This window comes from Mustelus asterias, chromosome 19 (assembly GCF_964213995.1).
Source record: "Mustelus asterias chromosome 19, sMusAst1.hap1.1, whole genome shotgun sequence".
Taxonomy (NCBI): domain Eukaryota; kingdom Metazoa; phylum Chordata; class Chondrichthyes; order Carcharhiniformes; family Triakidae; genus Mustelus; species Mustelus asterias.
Window position 1 is genome coordinate 84,503,150 of NC_135819.1, and position 19,782 is coordinate 84,522,931.

A 19,782-nucleotide genomic window follows, 5' to 3' on the forward strand; every position below is an offset into this window, starting at 1 on the left:
GTCTCCCTTCTGCCTGGAAGGAGCAACCCTCCCATCCCCAGGTGCACACACAATGCCCCTCACCATCTCAATCTCCTCACACTCCCCAAGATAGCTGCAGAGTTACCGATAGCTCAAAATCATTTTATTTTCACACAATAAAGAATCTGAGAATAATTCCATTTACATGAAACAGTAAGAAGTCTCACAACACCAAGTTAAAGTCCAACAGGTTGATTTGGTAGCATATGCTTTCGGAGCACTGCCCCTTCATCAGGTGTTTCACAAACAGGGCATATATAGACACAAACTCAATTACAAGATAATGGTTGGAATGCGAGTCTGAACAGGGTAATCAAGCCTTTACAGGTGCAGACAATGCGAGTGGAGAGAGGCTTATGCAGAGGTTAAATTGTCTCCAGCCAGGACAGTTAGTGAGATTTTGCAAGCCCAGGCAAGCCGTGGGGGTTACAGATAGTGTGACATGAAAAGGAAGTGACATCAGAGGTATTCGGAAAGGTTGAGGGATCTTCCTTTCCATGCGAGCTCGCGCTGTTTAACCATTTGGATCATTGAGTTCGGAATGGACCCAGCTTTCTCTGACCCACAGATAATCACATTTTAAAATGGTCTTTCAGTTAGTCGTGTGTTTTCAGTTATTCTTTTTTTCTTCTTTCAGGTTTATTGGCCAGGCACACCAAGTCAAATTGAAGGATGTAGAATGAAAGGCAGAGACTCAACGGTATGTTGGAATAATCTCAGTGAGTTCACAAGACAAATGTATTGCTCATCAATGCTAAAACATGCAAAACAGTCAACAACTTGATCAGTGAGACATGTCAATTTGCTCCAAAATATGGAGAAATGAGTTAGACCAGTGAGGACACAAATGGTCACAATCTTTGTTTTAATGTTCTCTGTTGTTATGAGAAAATGTTTTGTTCTTTATGAGGAAGTGAAGAATTGGAGAAGTCATGAAGCAGAGAAACATTTCATTGTGAATTCCAATCTGTAACCCTTCATGAAGCATTCATGCTACGATATCAGGTACCACATACCAAGGCTGTGGGTCAGTAAGATTTGTTTTAGGTTGATCCACAAAGAACTTGCCCAGGCAAATGTTGTAAATGTAAATGTAGGAACTGTCTATCGGGATAGAGCGAGAGAATAGCATGAGTTGTGAGCTGTGAACTCTGTGTTGTGAATTTTTCTACTTGTTTATGGGGGGAAAAAAGTGGCAAAGTGAGGTGGTTGTCCATCCCTTTAAGGGCAACACAACAGTATAAGGGCCTGGGTGATGAATGAGGACTCAGAGTGGGGAATGACCCCAGGGAGAAGAGTTCTTTTAGGCAGGAGGGACCAGAACTTTCTGCAGACATGCTGCTGCTCTCGTAGACCCTTGTAAATAAATTGTTTGTTGTTCACTAATAAAGTCCCTGAAAGTGCATCATTATATCTGGTGACAAGGATGAGTTATACTGACACTGCCTTTGGCCCGACACATGTGAGTATCTTGTTTTAATCAGAGACTGAGTGATCTAGCATCAGAAAACATGGACAGTTACAAGATGGGTGATCACAGCAAGACCCCTGGTCAGAGTCCAGAAGAAGAGTGAGCAAAAATCAGAGAAGTAGCTGCACTTACATTGTCGGCTAGGTGGTGGTCCGGGAGGCTCAGTGAATTAACTAAGATGAAAGACAGATGCAAAAAAACCTGTAAAATTAGCTAGCAAAGTCAAATGTTTAAAGAAGAACTTTACAGTGTGAACAAAAAAGAGAAATTAACCCTGCGGAGCTAGAGCTGTGGCTTTAAGTTTAAAAAAAAGGAACTTAAGTTAATATAAAAAAAAGAATTCTGCTGCACAGAAGAAACAGAAACACTGTCACTTTAAATTTTATAAAATAAAAGGCCAGTAGCTGAAGGGAGGAGACGTTTCCCACAACAGTGAGTAGCTGCAAAGCAATGCTGCAGTTTTAGGTTTTTAAAAAAATGTCCTGAAGTGATCTGTAGCCAGGTCTTGCGAAGTAGGGAAAAGTCAAGAAGTTGAAGTTAAATAGGATCCGAGGAGGGAGCCCATAGCAGCGATCCCTGCACTGAGCAACTTCAAACAAAAGAAAAGAATTTCCCAAAATATTAAACAAGTTAACAAGTTAATAATAAAAACCAACAGTCGTGATCGGACGGGAGAAATAGGAAAAAGCTAAGCATATAAAGAAACTGGAAGGGAAAGAAATAGGCTCCCCGAATGACCAAAAGAAAAGAAAATTCCAGAGGTTGCTGAATTGGCCTTCCTTTAGTAAAAGGAGAAGTTTTAAAAGCTCAAAATAGAACAGCCAGATTCACGCCAAGATGCTGAAAGCCGCTGACAGCTGAGTGAGAAAGAACAGTGACAGTCTTCAAGCAGCAATACACTCAAAGAGGTAACAGATTGAAAGCGATTTCAAATAAACCTGTTGGATTATAATCTGCTGTCGTGTGGCCTCTCACATTGAAAGTGGAAACAGACTTAAAGTGGCAACCACAAGATGAAAAAAGAGCTATGGACCGGAAAATGAGAGAAGGTACCAAATCGAGAGAAACTCCAAGAAAATGTCCATAAGCAACAAAGATCTCAAACAGGAATCAATAAGCGACCCCAGGAAGTAACAAAAAGGGACCTCAAGTAGGAAGCAGTGGAAGATCCCAGAAACAGGGCAATGAAATCCACCAAATGACAGGCAACCAATTATCCCCAGAGGGAAGACACCAAATGGCAATGAAGGCAAAGAGAGAAATGCAGAATGGAAATAAGTCAACATTTCACCAGAGGTAGGCCTACCAACAGGGAAGCCAGAATGGTTTGACTGAAGTTAAGACAAGTAGAAATGAAGGTTGAATTTGTGAAATGTGCCCATGCTTCGAAGAAATGTTGAAATTAAAGACTTCAGAAGAAACTAGGAATTATTAAACATGAAGAGGAATCAGCAAAAAGAACTTAAGCTCCAGAGAAGAAGGTAAAACAACAAGATAACATGGCTGACAGCACACTTGGAGAAAAGAACTTGCAAAAATTTACAAAATGAAGTTGACAAAAAAAGAACTTAATGAGACACGGGAGGAAAAGCTGAACTCCATAAAAAGCTAGAAAATAAGAACAAGTCCAGTGAAGAATTGATGCAGGAGAATAAGAGCTTGAAGAAGGAAGCTTGACAATGAGAAATTATCTGAAGAGGTAGAAACATTAAAAGTGACAGCAGAATCCGCAATTCAGAGAAAGAAACTGAGATTACGTACTAGAACAAGATCGTTGAAACAGTCACACAAATGGAAAAGCACAAGTACCAATCCGATAAAATGGTCACTGAAAAAGATGTTGAATTGAAATGCTGGAAAGAGAAGAATCTTTATCACACGACCTCAGTACCAGAAACAGAGAACCATGACCACTCCTTCACACGTGATGAACCCAGATTATGGAAGAACTGCCAAAACACAAGAATGTATTGTAATGTGATCAGAAGTAAACATTTTATTGTATTTTCTGTTAGAAAGGAGGAACGTTTTTGAAAAAGAAAGGGGTGTGTGATGCTATATGTCTGCAGACACTGTTATGTAAGATATTCAGCAGAGCAAGGTTTAGCATGGAACTGGAGAGTAATACCCCTGACAGTGTGATGTCTGTCATCACATGGTCAGTGAACAGTCTAGGACAGACCTCGGTAAGCAGCCCACCTTCATGGAACAGCTCCATGCAAAACCACACTTAGAAATGTTCACAGTTAAAATCTACCAATAGAAGTGTTTATGTTTAAACACAAATTCCTCAAGATCTCATCAATGGGCCATTTCGAAGTGCTTAGTCATGGCACAAATCAATTCTGGCCTCCCAGATTGCCTGGATCCACTACAGCTCGCCTACCACTGCAACAGGTCCACAGCAGACACCAGCTCCCTGGCCTTACACCCAATCCTGGAACACCTAGATAATAAAGACACCTATGACAGACTGCTATTTATTGACTACAGCTCAGCTTTCAACACCATTATTCCTGCGAAACTCATTTCCAAACTCCGTGGCCTGGGCTCAATTCCTCCCTCTGTGGCTGGATCCTGAACTTCCGAACTCACAGACCACAATCAGTAAGGATAGGCAACAACACCTCCTCCACGATCATCCTCAACACTCGTGCCCCACAAGGCTGTGTCCTCAGCCCCCTACTATACTCCTTATACACCTATGACTGTGTGGCCAAATTCCCCTCCAACTCAATCTTCAAGTTTGCTGATGACACCACTGTAGTAGATCGAATTTACAACTGAGTCAATTAGTTATTGTAAATTGTACAAAGGAGTTAAAGGGGAAAGAATGTGGTGATTGTCCCTTTAAGGGCAACACTGCAGAATAAGGGTCACCTGGCCTGGTGACCGATCAGGACCCAGAGTGGTCAGCAAGGCACAGTACAGGAATGAGATCGAGAATCTGGTGAATGGGTGCGACGACAATAATCTCTCCCTCAATGTCATGAAAACGAAGGAGATTGTCATCGACTTCAGGAAGCATAAAGGAGAACATGCCCCTGTCTACATCAATGGGGATGAAGTAGAAATGGTCCCCCTATGCCAACACTATAGTTAAGAAAGCCCACCAACGCCTCTACTTTCTCAGGAGGCTAAGGAATTTGGCATGTCCATTACGACCCTGATCAATCTTTACAGACACATCATAGAAAGCTTTCTTTCTGGTTATATCACAGCTTGCCATGGCTCCTGCTCTGCCCAAGACCATAAGAAACTACAAAGGGCCATGAACGAAGCCCAGTCCATCATGCAGTGCAGCCTCCCATCCATTGACTCTGTCTACACTTCCCGCTGCCTCGGCAAAGCAGCCAGCAAAATTAAGGACCCCACGCACCCCGGACATTCTCCCTTCCACCACCTTCCGTCGGGAAAAAGATGCAAAAGTCTGAGGTCACATACCAACCGACTCAAGAACAGCTCCTTCCCTGCTGCCGTCAGACTTTTGAATGGACCTACCTTGCATTAAGTTGATCTTTCTCTACACCCTAGGTATGACTGTAACACTACATTCTGCATTCTCTCATTTCCTTCTCTATGAATGGTATGCTCTGTCTATATAGCGCACAAGAAACAATACTTTCCACTGTATGCTAACACATGTTAGCAATCATGTAATAAATTAAATCAAATCAAATCAAACCAGCCACCCATCCATTGACACTGTCTAGACTTCGCGTTGTCTCAGAAAAGCAGCCAGCATAATTAAGGGCCCCACGCACTCCAGACATTCTCTCTTCCACCTTCTTCTGTCAGGAAAATAATATAAAAGTCTGAGGTCATGTACCAACCAACTCAAAAACAGGTTCTTCCCTGCTGCCGTCAGACATTTGAATGAACCTACCCCACATTTAGTTGATCTTTCTCTGCACCCAAAGTTTAGGGCCAGTTATAGATGGCAGAGGGAAGTTATGTGTGGAACCGGAGGAGATTGGTGAAGCATTGAACCAATATTTCTCTTCGGTGTTCACGCAAGGGGACATGAATATAGCTGAGGAGGACACTGGGTTGCAAGGGAGTAGAATAGACAGTATTACAGTTGATAAGGAGGATGTGCAGGATATTCTGGAGGGTCTGAAAATAGATAAATCCCCTGGTCCGGATGGGATTTATCCAAGGATTCTCTGGGAGGCAAGAGAAGTGATTGCAGAGCCTCTGGCTCTGATCTTCAGGTCGTCGTTGGCCTCTGGTATAGTACCAGAAGATTGGAGGTTAGCGAATGTTGTCCCATTGTTTAAGAAGGGGAACAGAGACTTCCCCGGGAATTATAGACCGGTGAGTCTCACTTCATTTGTCGGCAAGATGTTGGAAAAAATTATAAGGGATAGGATTTATAGTTATTTGGAGAGTAATGAATTGATAGGTGATAGTCAGCATGGTTTTGTGGCAGGTAGGTCGTGCCTTACTAACCTTATTGAGTTTTTTGAGAAAGTGACCAAGGAGGTGGATGGGGGCAAGGCAGTGGACGTGGTATATATGGATTTTAGTAAGGCGTTTGATAAGGTTCACCATGGTAGGCTTCTGCAGAAAATGCAGATGTATGGGATTGGGGGTGATCTAGGAAATTGGATCAGGAATTGGCTAGCGGATAGGAAACAGAGGGTGGTGGTTGATAGTAAATATTCATCATGGAGTGCGGTTACAAGTGGTGTACCTCAGGGATCTGTTTTGGGGCCACTGCTGTTTGTAATATTTATTAATGATCTGGATGAGGGTATAGTTGGGTGGATTAGCAAATTTGCTGATGACACCAAAGTCGGTGGTGTGGTAGACAGTGAGGAAGGGTGTCGTAGTTTGCAGGAAGACTTAGACAGGTTGCAAAGTTGGGCCGAGAGGTGGCGGATGGAGTTTAATGCGGAGAAGTGTGAGGTAATTCACTTTGGTAGGAATAACAGATGTGTTGAGTATAGGGCTAACGGGAGGACTTTGAATAGTGTGGAGGAGCAGAGGGATCTAGGTGTATGTGTGCATAGATCCCTGAAAGTTGGGAATCAAGTAGATAAGGTTGTTAAGAAGGCATATGGTGTCTTGGCGTTTATTGGTAGGGGGATTGAATTTAGGAGTCGTAGCGTTATGTTGCAACTGTACACAACTCTGGTGCGGCCGCACTTGGAGTACTGTGTGCAGTTCTGGTCCCCACATTACAGGAAGGATGTGGAGGCTTTGGAGAGGGTGCAGAGGAGGTTTACCAGGATGTTGCCTGGTATGGAGGGGAGATCCTATGAGGAGAGGCTGAGGGATTTGGGATTGTTTTCGCTGGAAAGGCGGCGGCTAAGAGGGGATCTTATTGAAACATATAAGATGATTAGAGGTTTAGATAGGGTGGATAGTGATAGCCTTTTTCCTCTGATGGAGAAATCCAGCACGAGGGGGCATGGCTTTAAATTGAGGGGGGGTAGTTATAGAACCGATGTCAGGGGTAGGTTCTTTACCCAGAGGGTGGTGAGGGATTGGAATGCCCTGCCAGCATCAGTAGTAAATGCGCCTAGTTTGGGGGCGTTTAAGAGATCCGTAGATAGGTTCATGGACGAAAAGAAATTGGTTTAGGTTGGAGGGTCACAGTTTTTTTTTTTAACTGGTCGGTGCAACATCGTGGGCCGAAGGGCCTGTTCTGCGCTGTAATGTTCTATGTTCTATGTTCTATGTTCTATGTAACACTACATTCTGCACTCTTTCCTTTCCTTCCCTATGTATGGTATGCTTTGGCTGTATAGCGTGCAAGAAACAATACTTCCACTTTATATTAATTCATGTGACAATAAATCAAACCAAATGGTGCATTTCTGAATGGAGAGCTGTGACAAGTGGTGTTGTAAGAGTTTTAACAACACCAGGTTAAAGTCCAACAGGTTTCCTGTTGGATTTTAACCTGGTGTTGTTAAAACTCTTACTGTGTTTACCCCAGTCCAACGCCGGCATCTCCACATCACAAGTGGTGTTCCTCAGGGATCAGTGCTGGGACCTTTGCTGCTTGTAATATATATAAATGATTTGGAGGAAAATGTAACTGGATTGATTAGTAAGTTTGCAGACCACACAAAGGTTGGTGAATTTGCGGATAGCGATGAGGATCATCAGAGGATACAGCAGGATATAGATCAGTTGGAGACTTGGGCGGAGAGATGGCAGATGGAGTTTAATCCGGACAAATGTGAGGTAATGCATTTTGGAAGGTCTAACACAGATAGGAAATATACAGTAAATGGCAGAACCCTCAGGCAAAGGGAGCTGGGTGTACAGGTACACAGGTCACTGAAAGTGGCAAAGCAGGTGGAGAAGATAGCCAAGAAGGCATATGGCATGCCTGCCTTCATCGGCCGGGGTATTGAGTTTAAAAATTGGCAAGTCATGCTGCCGCTTTATAGAACCTTTGTTAGGCCGCACTTGGAATATAGTGTTCAATTCTGGTCGCCACACTACCAGAAGGATGTGGAGGCTTTGGAGAGGGTACAGAAAAGATTTACCAGGATGTTGCCTGGTATGAAGGGCATTAGCTATGAGGAGAGGTTGGAGAAACTTGGTTTGTTCTCACTGGAGCGACGGAGGTTGAGGGGAGACCTGATAGAAGTCTACAAGATTATGAGAGGCATGGACAGAGTGGATAGTCAGGAGCTTTTTCCCAGGGTGGAAGAGGCAATTACTAGGGGGCATAGGTTTAAGATGCGAGGGGCAAGTTTTAAAAGAGATGTATGAGGCAGATGTTTTACACAGAGAGTGGTGGGTGCCTGGAACTCATTGCGGGTGGAGGCAGTGGAAGCGGATACGGTAGTGACTTTTAAGGGGCATCTTGGCAAGTACATGAATGAGATGGGAATAGAGGGATTTGGTCCCCGGAAGGGTAGGGGGTTTTAGTTAAGTCCGGCAGCATGGTCGGTACAGGCTTGGAGGGCCGAAGGGCCTGTTCGTGTGCTGTAATTTTCTTTGTTCTTTGTTCTTTGTTCAAATCAAATCTCCACCATATTAAGTACAGAATATGAAACTTAGGTAGTGGATCAAGTTGGATCCCCAAAATTATTGTCTCCAAGACCAGACCCCTGTCATACCAAGTAGACATAGAAGGACGGATGCTTCATAAACACATTGACCACTTGAGGAGATGAAAGACGCTCCAGCAGTTAGTGTTGCCATCAAAAATTATTTTTGACCCCATAAGCACCAAAGAACTTGAGCAGATTGCATAACTGTCTCCATGGGAACAAGTAGTGATGAATTCCCAGTGCCGGATGGGGTACCCATGATTGCAGTTCCTGTTAATGTCGATCCTGTGGAAACATCACCGACTACAGAATTACACCGTTCTACAACAAACCAAAAACCCCTCAAAGACTGGATTTATAATTGTCCAACTCATGTATAATGTTTGGTTCTACTTTAGGACTGAGTAAATTAGTTATTGTAAATTGTATAAAGGAGTTGAAGGGGGAAAGATGTAGTGATTGTCCCTGGAAGGGAACACTGCAGAGGAAGGGTCACCCGGCCTGGTGACCAATCGGGACCCAGAATGGTGAATAACCCCAGGTGGAGGAGTTCTCTTAGGCAGGAGGCGTTCTGGAACTAGCCGCAGACATGCTGCTGCTCTTGTAGATTCTTGTAAATAAATCCTTCGGTGTTCACTCATGAAGTCTCTGAATATGCATCATTACACAAAGTTTTCATAAGCTTCAGTTTTTTTTTACTTGAAGATGAAGTTTTGCAGTATAGAGTTTATTTGCTTTGACGCCGTGGTGTAAGATATCATTGACTGCAGCAAGACAAAAAATGTCTATCAAAGTTCAGGCCTTGTCAGCAATATTTTTAAATTAATCTGTGCAGCCCAAAGTATCAGACTAATCAGATGAAATGTTAAAGTCTAGACGTACTATCTTGAAATGATTGAGATGATGTAAAATAGTGAACAAATGCTTTTCTTTGCTAATTATTCTCTGTTTTAATTCATAAATATTGCATTTAATTGTTGTAAGTATTAAGTGCTCAGTAGGTGTGGCTCCAACTATTGTTTACATCACTCGCTTTCTTTTGCCACAGTTGGAATGCGCAAATTTTATCAGTGTTCTTCATTCATACAATCGCTCTCACCTCCTGGCCTGTGGAACAGGAGCCTTCGATCCAGGCTGTGCCTTCATCAGAGCGGCTCGCTGGGCTGAGGTAAGAAAAAAATCACAGAGGTGCAATACCACAGAGAATTGGCCAGAAAATGAGACATTGTGCAGTGTAGTTACAGGTTTACACTGAAACAACTAAACTACTCAAATATCCAATTCCTGGCCTAAACCGCGCAATTAGACGCTGTTGTGTGAGATATCATTCACTGAAATAAGACAAAAAATGTCTTATAAATGTTCAGGCAATATCTTTGATGGGATTCACACAGACAAATTAATTATTGTAATATCACATCAACAAGAAAGTCCCAAATGTCAGGATGAAATATGTTAAACCAACAGATTAAAATGTTGCAATTAAATTTACACACAGAACACTGGTATTCAAACGATCATCAATAGAGTGAAGAATTTCAGGGAATGAATTAAATCTTGTTCATTAGAATATCTTTGCAGAGCTTGTGTCTTTACTTGTTGATAATTAAATAGATTGCAAAGAAATTACCCAAGAAACTGATTTGTAGCTGCACTGACAACTGAAACATTAAACCTGGAATAACATTATCCCGAACATATATCAGGGAAGTGTGACCATCTTGTTGGGGGGGGGGCGGGGGGGTAGGGGGTGCAGTGGTTAGCACTGCTGCCTCACAGCGTCGATTCCCAGCTTGGGTCAGTGTCTGTGTGGAGTTTGCATGTTCTCTCCGTGTCTGTGTGGGTTTCCTCCAGGTCCCCTGCTTTCCTCCCACAATCTGAAAGATGTGCTGGTTAGGTGCATTGACCCGAATGGGCGCCGGAATGTGGCGACCACGGGAATTTCACAGTAACTTCATTGCAGTGTTAATGTAAGCCTACTTGTGACTAATAAATAAACTTTTTTACTTTTTAACTGCATCTTCAGACTTGCTACACTGCCCACCAAGCTGACAGAGTTTGTGAAGGTAATTAGTTCCTGTCCAGTCAAACGATTTGTTCCTTTGAAAACTCCCAATCCAATAGCAATCCCTCTTTTTCTTCCTTCTTGCATTTACAGAATCTCCTGAACATTGTTGCTACTTTCCTAGTGAAATAATCCAGACATCATTAATGAGTTTGTCTGATGTTATGTTTTCTGAAGTTAGGATGTAGGCAAAGCTTTGAGAATTTATAACTCTGAAGATTAGCTGTCCTATAATGAAAAAGCAAAGCAGTGGAATGTGTTCAGATACCTAGTTCCTCTTTAATGTGATCAAGCTGTTTTCATAGAATCATAGAAATCATAGAAACGCTACAGTGCAGAAGGAGGCCATTCGGCCCATCGAGTCTGCACCGACCACAATCCCACCCAGGCCCTACCCCCACATATTTTACCCACTAATCCCTCTAACCTATGCATCCCAGGACTCTAAGGGGCAATTTTTTTAACCTGGCCAATCAACCTAACCCGCACATCTTTGGACTGTGGGAGGAAACCGGAGCACCCGGAGGAAACCCACGTAGACACTGCGTGGGTTTTCCAAACTGGAAAATACTTTTCATTTAAAATTCAGTTTGAAATGATTCATTAGGGTTCATTTTGTAGTGAAACAAACTTATAGCAAAGTTTAGGCATTATAGACTTTGTGATCAAATTTGTAAATGTTTGCTGTTCTTCTCCATGAGTGAAATAAACTCCAGTGTTACTGACAAAAAGAAATGCCATAGATAGATAGGGTGAACAGTGGGAAGCTTTTTCCCAGGTCGGAGGTGACGAACACAAAGGGTCACGGGTTCAAGGTGAGGGGGGTAAGGGTCAACACAGATGTCAGGGGGACGTATTTTACACAGAGGGTGGTGGGGGTCTGGAATGCACTGCCAAGCGAGGTGATTGAGGCAGACACGCTGGGATTGTTTAAGACTTATCTAGATAGCCACATGAACAGACTGAGAATAGAGGGATACAAACAAATGGTCTGGTTGCATGAGCGGCACAGGTTTGGAGGGCCGAAGGGCCTGTTCCTGTGCTGTATTGTTCTTTGTTCTTGAAACTTTTTGTCTTGTCCTCATCAGGACTGATGCAAGAATGCCACATTCCAAAAGGAACATAGGCTGCACATCACAACAGCCAATGGATCGTATCAAGCAGTTCACCCCTTCAGCTGTTCACAATAGGCTGAGTACTAACCCTACTCAACCAATCCATGCTTGCGTAACTCAGAGCATAATGTCAAACATTAGTTGTGATTCAGCCATTTGACAGCATTTGCTGAACAATCCTGAGTATTTGCAAAGAATTGCAGTAACAACCAATATAAGATTACTGGGGAAAGTGTTCAAATCAATCATTAAGGAGCTGGGGGGGGCACAGAAAGAAACTCAAGGGAATCAACAAGAGGCAGCATTGTTCTGAGGAAGGGAAATCATGTTTCACCAATTGATTGGAGTTCTTTGAAGGAGTAACATGCACTCAGGATGAAGGGGAACCTGTGGATGTTCTGTACTGGGATTTCCAGAAGGCATTTGATAAGGTATCACATCAAAGGTTATTGTGGAAAATAGAAGATTATGGTGTAGTGGGTACATATTACTGTGGATTGAAGCTTGACTGGCTGAAAGGCAGATAACAGAGAGTAAGCATATTTCTGACTGGCATAATGTGATGAGTGATGTGATCTGTTGTGATAACAAGAGATATGCCATTCACATTCTAATCAGTATTCTGTAACTTGATTTTGTGTCTCTATGCCCTGTTTGAGAGCAGATTTCCACTCCATCTGACGAAGGAGCAGCGCTCCGAAAGCGAATGGTATTTGCTACCAAATAAACCTGTTGGACTTTAACCTGGTGTTGTTAAAACTCTTACAGGGGAGGTCCCAGAGGATTGGAGAATAGCCAATGTTGTTCCTTTGTTTAAGAAGGGTAGCAAGAATAATGCAGGTGAGCCTTACATCAGTGGTAGGAAAATTATTGGAGAGGATTCTTCGAGACAGCGTTTACTCCCACATGGAAATAAATGGATGTATTAGCGAGAGGCAACATGGTTTTGTGAGGGAGAGGTCATGTCTCACTAACTTGATCAGGTTTTTTGAGGAAGTAATAAAGATGATTGATGAGGGTAGGGCAGTGGACATAGAACATAGAACCTAGAAAGCCACAGCACAAACAGGCCCTTCGGCCCACAAGTTGCGCTGATCATATCCCTACCTCTAGGCCTATCTATAGCCCTCAATCCCATTAAATCCCATGTACTCATCCAGAAGTCTCTTAAAATACCCCAACGAGTTTGCCTCCACCACCACCGACGTCAGCCGATTCCACTCACCCACCACCCTCTGAGTGAAAAACTTACCCCTTGTCTACATGGACTTCAACAAGGCCTTTGACAAGGTCCCTCATGGCAGATTGGTGCAGAAGGTGAAGTCGCATGGGATCAGAGGTGAGCTGGCAAGGTGGATACAGAACTTGCTCGGTCATAGAAGACAGAGGATAGCAGTGGAAGGGTTCCTGAATGGAGGGCTGTGACAAGTGGCGTTCCTCAGGGATCAGTGCTGGGACCTTTGCTGTTTGTTATATATATATATATATAAATGATTTGGAGGAAAATGTAACCGGTTTGATTAGTAAGTTTGCGGATGACACAAAGGTTGGTGGATTTGCGGATAGCGATGAGGATCATCAGAAGATACAGCAGGATATAGATCAGTTGGAGACTTGGGCAGACAGATGGTAGCACGGTAGCACAGTGGTTAGCACTGCTGCTTCACAGCTCCAGGGTCCCGGGTTCGATTCCCGGCTCGGGTCACTGTCTGTGTGGAGTTTGCACATTCTCCTCGTGTCTGCGTGGGTTTCCTCCGGGTGCTCCGGTTTCCTCCCACAGTCCAAAGATGTGCGGGTTAGGTTAATTGGCCAGGTTAAAAATTGTCCCTTAGAGTCCTGGGATGCGTAGGTTAGAGGGATTAGCGGGTAAAATATGTGGGGGGAGGGCCTGGGTGGGATTGTGGTCGGTGCAGACTCGATGGGCCGAATGGCCTCCTTCTGCACTGTAGGGTTTCTATGTTTCTATGGTAGATAGAGTTTAATCCGGACAAATGTGAAGTAATGCATTTTGGAAGATCTAAGACATATAGGAAATACACAGTAAATGGCAGAACCCTTAAGAGTATTGATAGGCGGAGGGATCTGGGTGTACAGGTACACAGGTCACTGAAAGTGGCAACGCAGGTGGAGAAGGTAGTCAAGAAGGCATACGGCATGCTTGCCTTCATCAGCTGGGGCATTGAGTTTAAATATTGGCAAGTTATGTTGCAGCTTTACAGAACCTTGGTTAGTCCACTTGGAATAAAGTGTTCAATTCTGGTCGCCACACTACCAGAAGGATGTGGAAGCTTTGGAGAGGGTACAGAAAAGATTTACCAAGATGTTGCCTGGTATGGAGGGCATTAGCTATGAGGAGAGGTTGGAGAAATTTGGTTTGTTCTCAGTAGAACGACATAGGTTGAGGGGCGACCTGATAGAAGTCTATAAGATTATGAGAAGCATGGACAGAGTGGATAGTCAGAAGCTTTTTCCCAGAGTGGAAGAGTCAATTACTAGGGGGCATAGGTTTAAGGTGTGAGGGGAAAGGTTTAAAGGAGATGCACGAGGCAAGTTTTTTACACAGAGGATGGTGGGTGCCTGGAACGCGTTGCCGGGGGAGGTTGTGGAAGCAGATACGATAGTGACTTTTAAGGAGCGTCTTGACAAATACATGAATAGGATGGGAATAGAGAGATATGGTCCCTGGAAGGGTCGGGGGTTTTAGTTCAGTCGGGCAGCATGGTCGCTGCAGGATTGCAGGGCCGAAGAACCTGTTCCTGTGCTGTAATTTTCTTTGTTCTTTGTTTGTTCGTTGAAGTCTTGCAAAGTGTTAGGGCCTCAAATTTTCATGATTCATATCTAGAGTCATAGAATCATAGAGGATTACAGCATGGAAACAGGCCCTTCAGCCCAACTTGTCCATGCCGCCCTTATTTTTTTTAAAATCCCGAAGCTAATCCCAATTGCCCGCATTTGGCCCACATCCCTCTATACCCATCGTACCCATGTAACTATCTAAATGCTTTTTAAAAGATAAAATTGTACCCGTCTCTCCCTCTGGCAGCTTGTTCCAGACACTCACCACCCTCTGTATGAAAAATTTGCCCCTCTGGACACTTTTGTATCTCTCCCCTCTCACCTTAAGCCTATGCCGTCTAGTTTTAGACTCCCCTACTTTTGGGAAAATATATTGACTATCTACCTTGTCTCTGCCCCTCATCATTTTATCGACCTCTACAAGGTCACCCCTCAGCCTCCTACGCTCCAGAGAAAAAAATCCCAGTCTATTCAGCCTCTCCTTATAACTCAATCCATCAAGTCCCGGTAGCATCCTAGTAAATCTTTTCTGCACTCTTTCCAGTTTAATAATATCCTTTCTATAATAGGGTGACCAGAATTGCACACAGTATTCCAAATGTGGCTTTACCAATGTCTTGTACAACTTCAATAAGACGTCCCAACTCCGATGAAACCAAGCATGCCGAATGCCTTCTTCACCACTCTGTCCACCTGTGACTCCACTTTCAAGGAGCTATGAACATGTACCCCTAGATCTCTTTTTTCTGTAACTCTCCCCAACGCCCTACCATTAACTGAGTAAGTCCTGCCCTGGTTCAATCTACCAAAGTGCATGAGCTCGCATTTGTCTAAATTAAACTCCATCTGCCATTTGTCAGCCCATTGGCCCAATTGATCAAGATCCCGCTGCAATTGGAGATAACCTTCCTCACTGTCCACCATGCCACCAATCTTGGTGTCATCTGCAAACTTACTAACCATGCCCCCTATATTCTCATCCAAATCATTAATGTAAATGACAAATAACAGTGGGCCCAGCACTGATCCCTGAGGCACACCGCTGGTCACAGGCCTCCAGTTTGAAAAACAACTCTCTACAATCACCCTCTGGCTTCTGTTAAGAAGCCAATTTTGTATCCATTTAGATACCTCACCCTGGATCATGTGAAATTTAACTTTATGCAACAACCTACCATGCGGTACCTTGTCAAAGGCCTTGCTAAAGTCCATGTAGACAACATCAACTGCACTGCCCTCATCTACCTTCTTGGTTACCCCTTCAAAAAACTCAATCAAATTTGTGAGACATGATTTTCCACTCACAAAGCCATGCTGACTGTCCCTAGTCAGTCCATGCGTCTCTAAATGCCTGTAGTTCCTGTCTCTCAAAATACCTTCTAACAATTTACCCACCACAGATGTGAGGCTAACTGGCCTGTAGTTCCCAGGCTTTTCCCTGCAGCCCTCTGTGACTTGAATAAGGGGAGCAAAGGCACGGTGGATAAAATTGCATACAATAACCAGATCGGTAGGAAAGTATGTTGTGAAGTAAACATAAGGAGGATGCAGATGAATATAGATAGTGCACAAATGTCTGGAAGATGCAAAATAATGTGGGAAACTGTGAAATTGTTCACTTTAGCAGGAAGAAGATAAAAGCAGAGTATTACTTCAATCGTTCATAAGGTATAGGAGCAGAATTAGGCAATTCAGCCCATCAAGTCCGCTCTGTCATTCTATCATGGCTGATATGCTCCTCATCCCCATTTTCCTGCCTTCTCCCCATAACCCTTCAACCCGTTACCAATTAAAAATCTGTCTAACTCCTTAAATTTACTCACTGTCCCAGCATCCACCGCACATCGGGGCAGTGAATTCCACAGATTCACAACCCTTTGGGAGAAGTAGTTTCTCCTCAACTCTGTTTTAAATTTGCTGCCCCTTATCCTGAGACTATGACCTCTCGTCCTAGAATGTCCCATAAGAGGAAGCATCCGCTCCACGTCTACTTTATTCATACCTTTTATCATCTTGTATGCCTCAGTTTGATCTCCCCTCATTCTTCTGAATTCCAGAGAGTATCGGCCTAAACTGTTCAATCTCTCTTCATACAACAAACCACTCATCTCTGGAATCAATAAATGGAGAATAGCTGCAGAATTCTGTGGTGCAGAGGGATCTGGGTGTTCCAGTGCATGAGTCACAAAATATTAGTATGTATATACAGCAATAATTAAGAAAGCTAATGGAATGTTATCTTTTATTGTTTCCACTGGAGTTTATAACAGTAAGGGATGAGTTGATTCAAGGACATACAAATCTAAAAGCAGAATAAAGGGAGCTGTGAAGAAAATTAAGAAATCGGACCTCAAAGGCAGTGGTCTCAGGATTACTACTGGTGCCACGTGCTAGCCAGAGTAGAAATGAAAGGATATATCGGATAAATACGTGGCTGAAGAGATGGTGTCAGGGGGAGGGTTTCAGATTCCTGGGGCATTGGGACCGGTTCTGGGGGAGGGGGGGACCTGTACAAATTGGACGGGTTACACCTGGGCAGGACTGGGACTCATGTCCGAGGAGGAGCGTTTGCTCGAGCGGTTGGGGAGGGTTTAAACTAATATGCCAGGGGGATGGGAACCTATGTAAGGAGTCTGAGAAGGAGGGAGCAAGGACAAAATGTGGGGAGAAGGTTCCAACGACATCAAAAATCAGGAAAAAAGTTAAAAGGAAGGCGAACTCAGGAGATATTATTAATGGAAGTGTTAGAATTCAAAAAGAAGGTACAAAAACTGGCATAAGGGCACTTTATCTGAATGCTCGTAGCATTTGAAACAAGGTAAATGAGTTGACGGCACAAATCATTGCAAACGAGTATGATTTGGTGGCCATTACAGAGACATGGTTGCAGGATGGTCACGACTTGGAGTTGAATATCCAGGGGTATCAGACTGTTCAGAGGGACCGACAGGAAGGTAAGGGAGGTGATGTAGCTCTGATATTTAAGGATGATATCAGGGCAGTGGTGAGAGATGATATCGGTTCTATGGAAAAAAAGGTTGAATCCATTTGGATGGAAATTAGAAATAGTAAGGAGAAAAAGTCACTGATAGGCGTAGTCTATAGTGCACTAAATGCTGACATCATGGTGGGGCGAGAAATAAACCAAGAAATAACTGATGCATGTAAAAATGGTACAGCAATTATCATGGAGGATTTTAATCTACATATCAATTGGTCAAACCAGGTCGGTCAAGGCAGCCTTGAGGAGGAGTTCATAGAATGTATCCGCAATAGCTTCCTTGAACAGTATGTAATGAAACCAACAAGGGGGCAAGCTATCCTAGATCTGGTCCTGTGTAATGAGACGGGAATAACTAATGATCTTGCAGTTAGAGATCCTCTTGGAAGAAGCGACCACAGTATGGTTGAATTTAAAATACAGATGGAGCTTGAGAAGGTAAAATCCAATACCAGTGTCTTGTGCTTAAGCAAAGGAGACTATAAAGGGATGAGGGAGGAGTTGGCTAAGGTAGACTGGGAGCAAAAACTTTATGGTGGGACAATTGAGGAACAATGGAGGACCTTCAAAGCGATCTTTCACAGTGCTCAGCAAAAGTGATAAGGAAGGACTGTAGAAAAAGAAATAATCAACCATGGACATCTAAGGAAATAAAGGAGGGTATCAAATTGAAAGAAATGCATACGAAGTAGCAAAGATTAGTGGGAACCTAGAGGATTGGGAAATCTTTAAAGATCAGCAGAAAGCCACGAAAAAGGTTATAAAGAAAGGTAAGTTGGATTATGAGAGTAAACCAGCTCAGAATATAAAAACAGATAGCAAAAGTTTCTATAAATATATAAAACGAAAAAGAGTGGCGAAAGTAAACATTTGTCCTTTTGAGGACGAGAAGGGGGATGTAATAACTGGAAATGAGAAAATGGCTGAGGCATTGAACAGGTATTTTGTGTCGGTCTTCACAGTGGAAGACACAAATAACATGCCAAAAATTGATGACCCTTGGAGGACGAGTGGGGGGATTTAATAGTGGGAAATGAGGAAATGGCTGAAGCTTTAAATAAGTTTTTTGTGTCGGTCTTCACGGTGGAATACACAAATAGTTTACCGAATATTAACGATAGAGGGTTGGTAGGAGAGGTACTCAATACAATTAATGTTACCAGGGAGGCAGTGCTTGGTAGACTAACGGGACTGAAGGTGGACAAGTCCCCGGGCCCGGATGGAATGCATCCCAGGGTACTGAAAGAAATGTCAGAGGTAATAGCGGATGCGTTAGTGATTATTTATCAAAATTCGTTGGATTCTGGGGTAGTGCAGGCGGATTGGAAAACGGCTAATGTTACGCCGCTGTTTAAAAAAGGAAATAGACAAAAGGCGGGTAACTACAGGCCGGTTAGCTTGACGTCTGTAGTTGGGAAAATGCTGGAATCCATCATTAAAGAAGTAATAGCAGGCCATCTGGATAAGAATGGTTCGATTAAGCAGATGCAGCATGGATTCATGAGGGGAAAGTCGTGCTTGACGAACTTGTTGGATTTTTATGAAGATGTGACTAGTGCGGTTGACGGAGGGGAACCGGTGGATGCTGTGTTTTTGGATGTCCAAAAGGCGTTTGATAAGGTGCCTCACAAAAGATTGCTGAAGAAGATTGGGTCACACGGAGTTGGGGGCAGGGTGTTAGCATGGATTGGAGATTGGCTATCTGACAGGAAGCAGAGAGTCGGAATAAATGGGTGCTTTTCTGGTTGGCAGATGGTAACTAGTGGCGTGCCGCAGGGATCGGTACTGGGGCCTCAACTATTTACCATTTATATAGACAATCTGGAGGAGGGGACTGAGTGTAGGGTAACAAAGTTTGCAGATGACACAAAGATAAGTAGAAAAGTGAATCATGTGGAGGGCGTAGAAGGTCTGCAGAGAGATTTGGACAGGCTGAGTGAGTGGGCGAAGATCTGGCAGATGGAGTATAATGTTGACAAATGCGAGGTTATTCAATTTGGAGGAAATAATAGCAAATTGGATTATTATCTAAATGGAAAAAAATTACAACATGCTACTGTGCAAAGGGACCTGGGGGTCCTTGTGCATGAGATGCAAAAACCCAGTCTACAGGTGCAACAGGTGATCAAGAAGGCAAATGGGATGTTGGCCTATATCGCAAGGGGGATAGAATATAAAAGCAGAGATGTCTTGCTGCATCTGTACAGGGCATTGGTGAGGCCACAGCTGGAAAACTGTGTGCAGTATTGATCCCCTTATTTGCGGAAGGATATATTGGCCTTGGAGGGAGTGCA

The 19,782-nt window shown here is 43.4% G+C and overlaps 1 protein-coding gene across 1 annotated transcript in view; it reads left to right on the forward strand.

The window, feature by feature from the left end:
• The window catches only part of LOC144507516 (semaphorin-3E-like), a 335,905-nt gene that overhangs the window by 140,398 nt on the left and 175,725 nt on the right, over positions 1 to 19,782 (forward strand). Inside the window, exons 3-4 of the mRNA XM_078234643.1 lie at positions 659 to 721; positions 9,560 to 9,679. Coding sequence (XP_078090769.1) covers positions 659 to 721; positions 9,560 to 9,679 — 183 coding nt within the window. The remainder of the gene's footprint in view (positions 1 to 658; positions 722 to 9,559; positions 9,680 to 19,782) is intronic.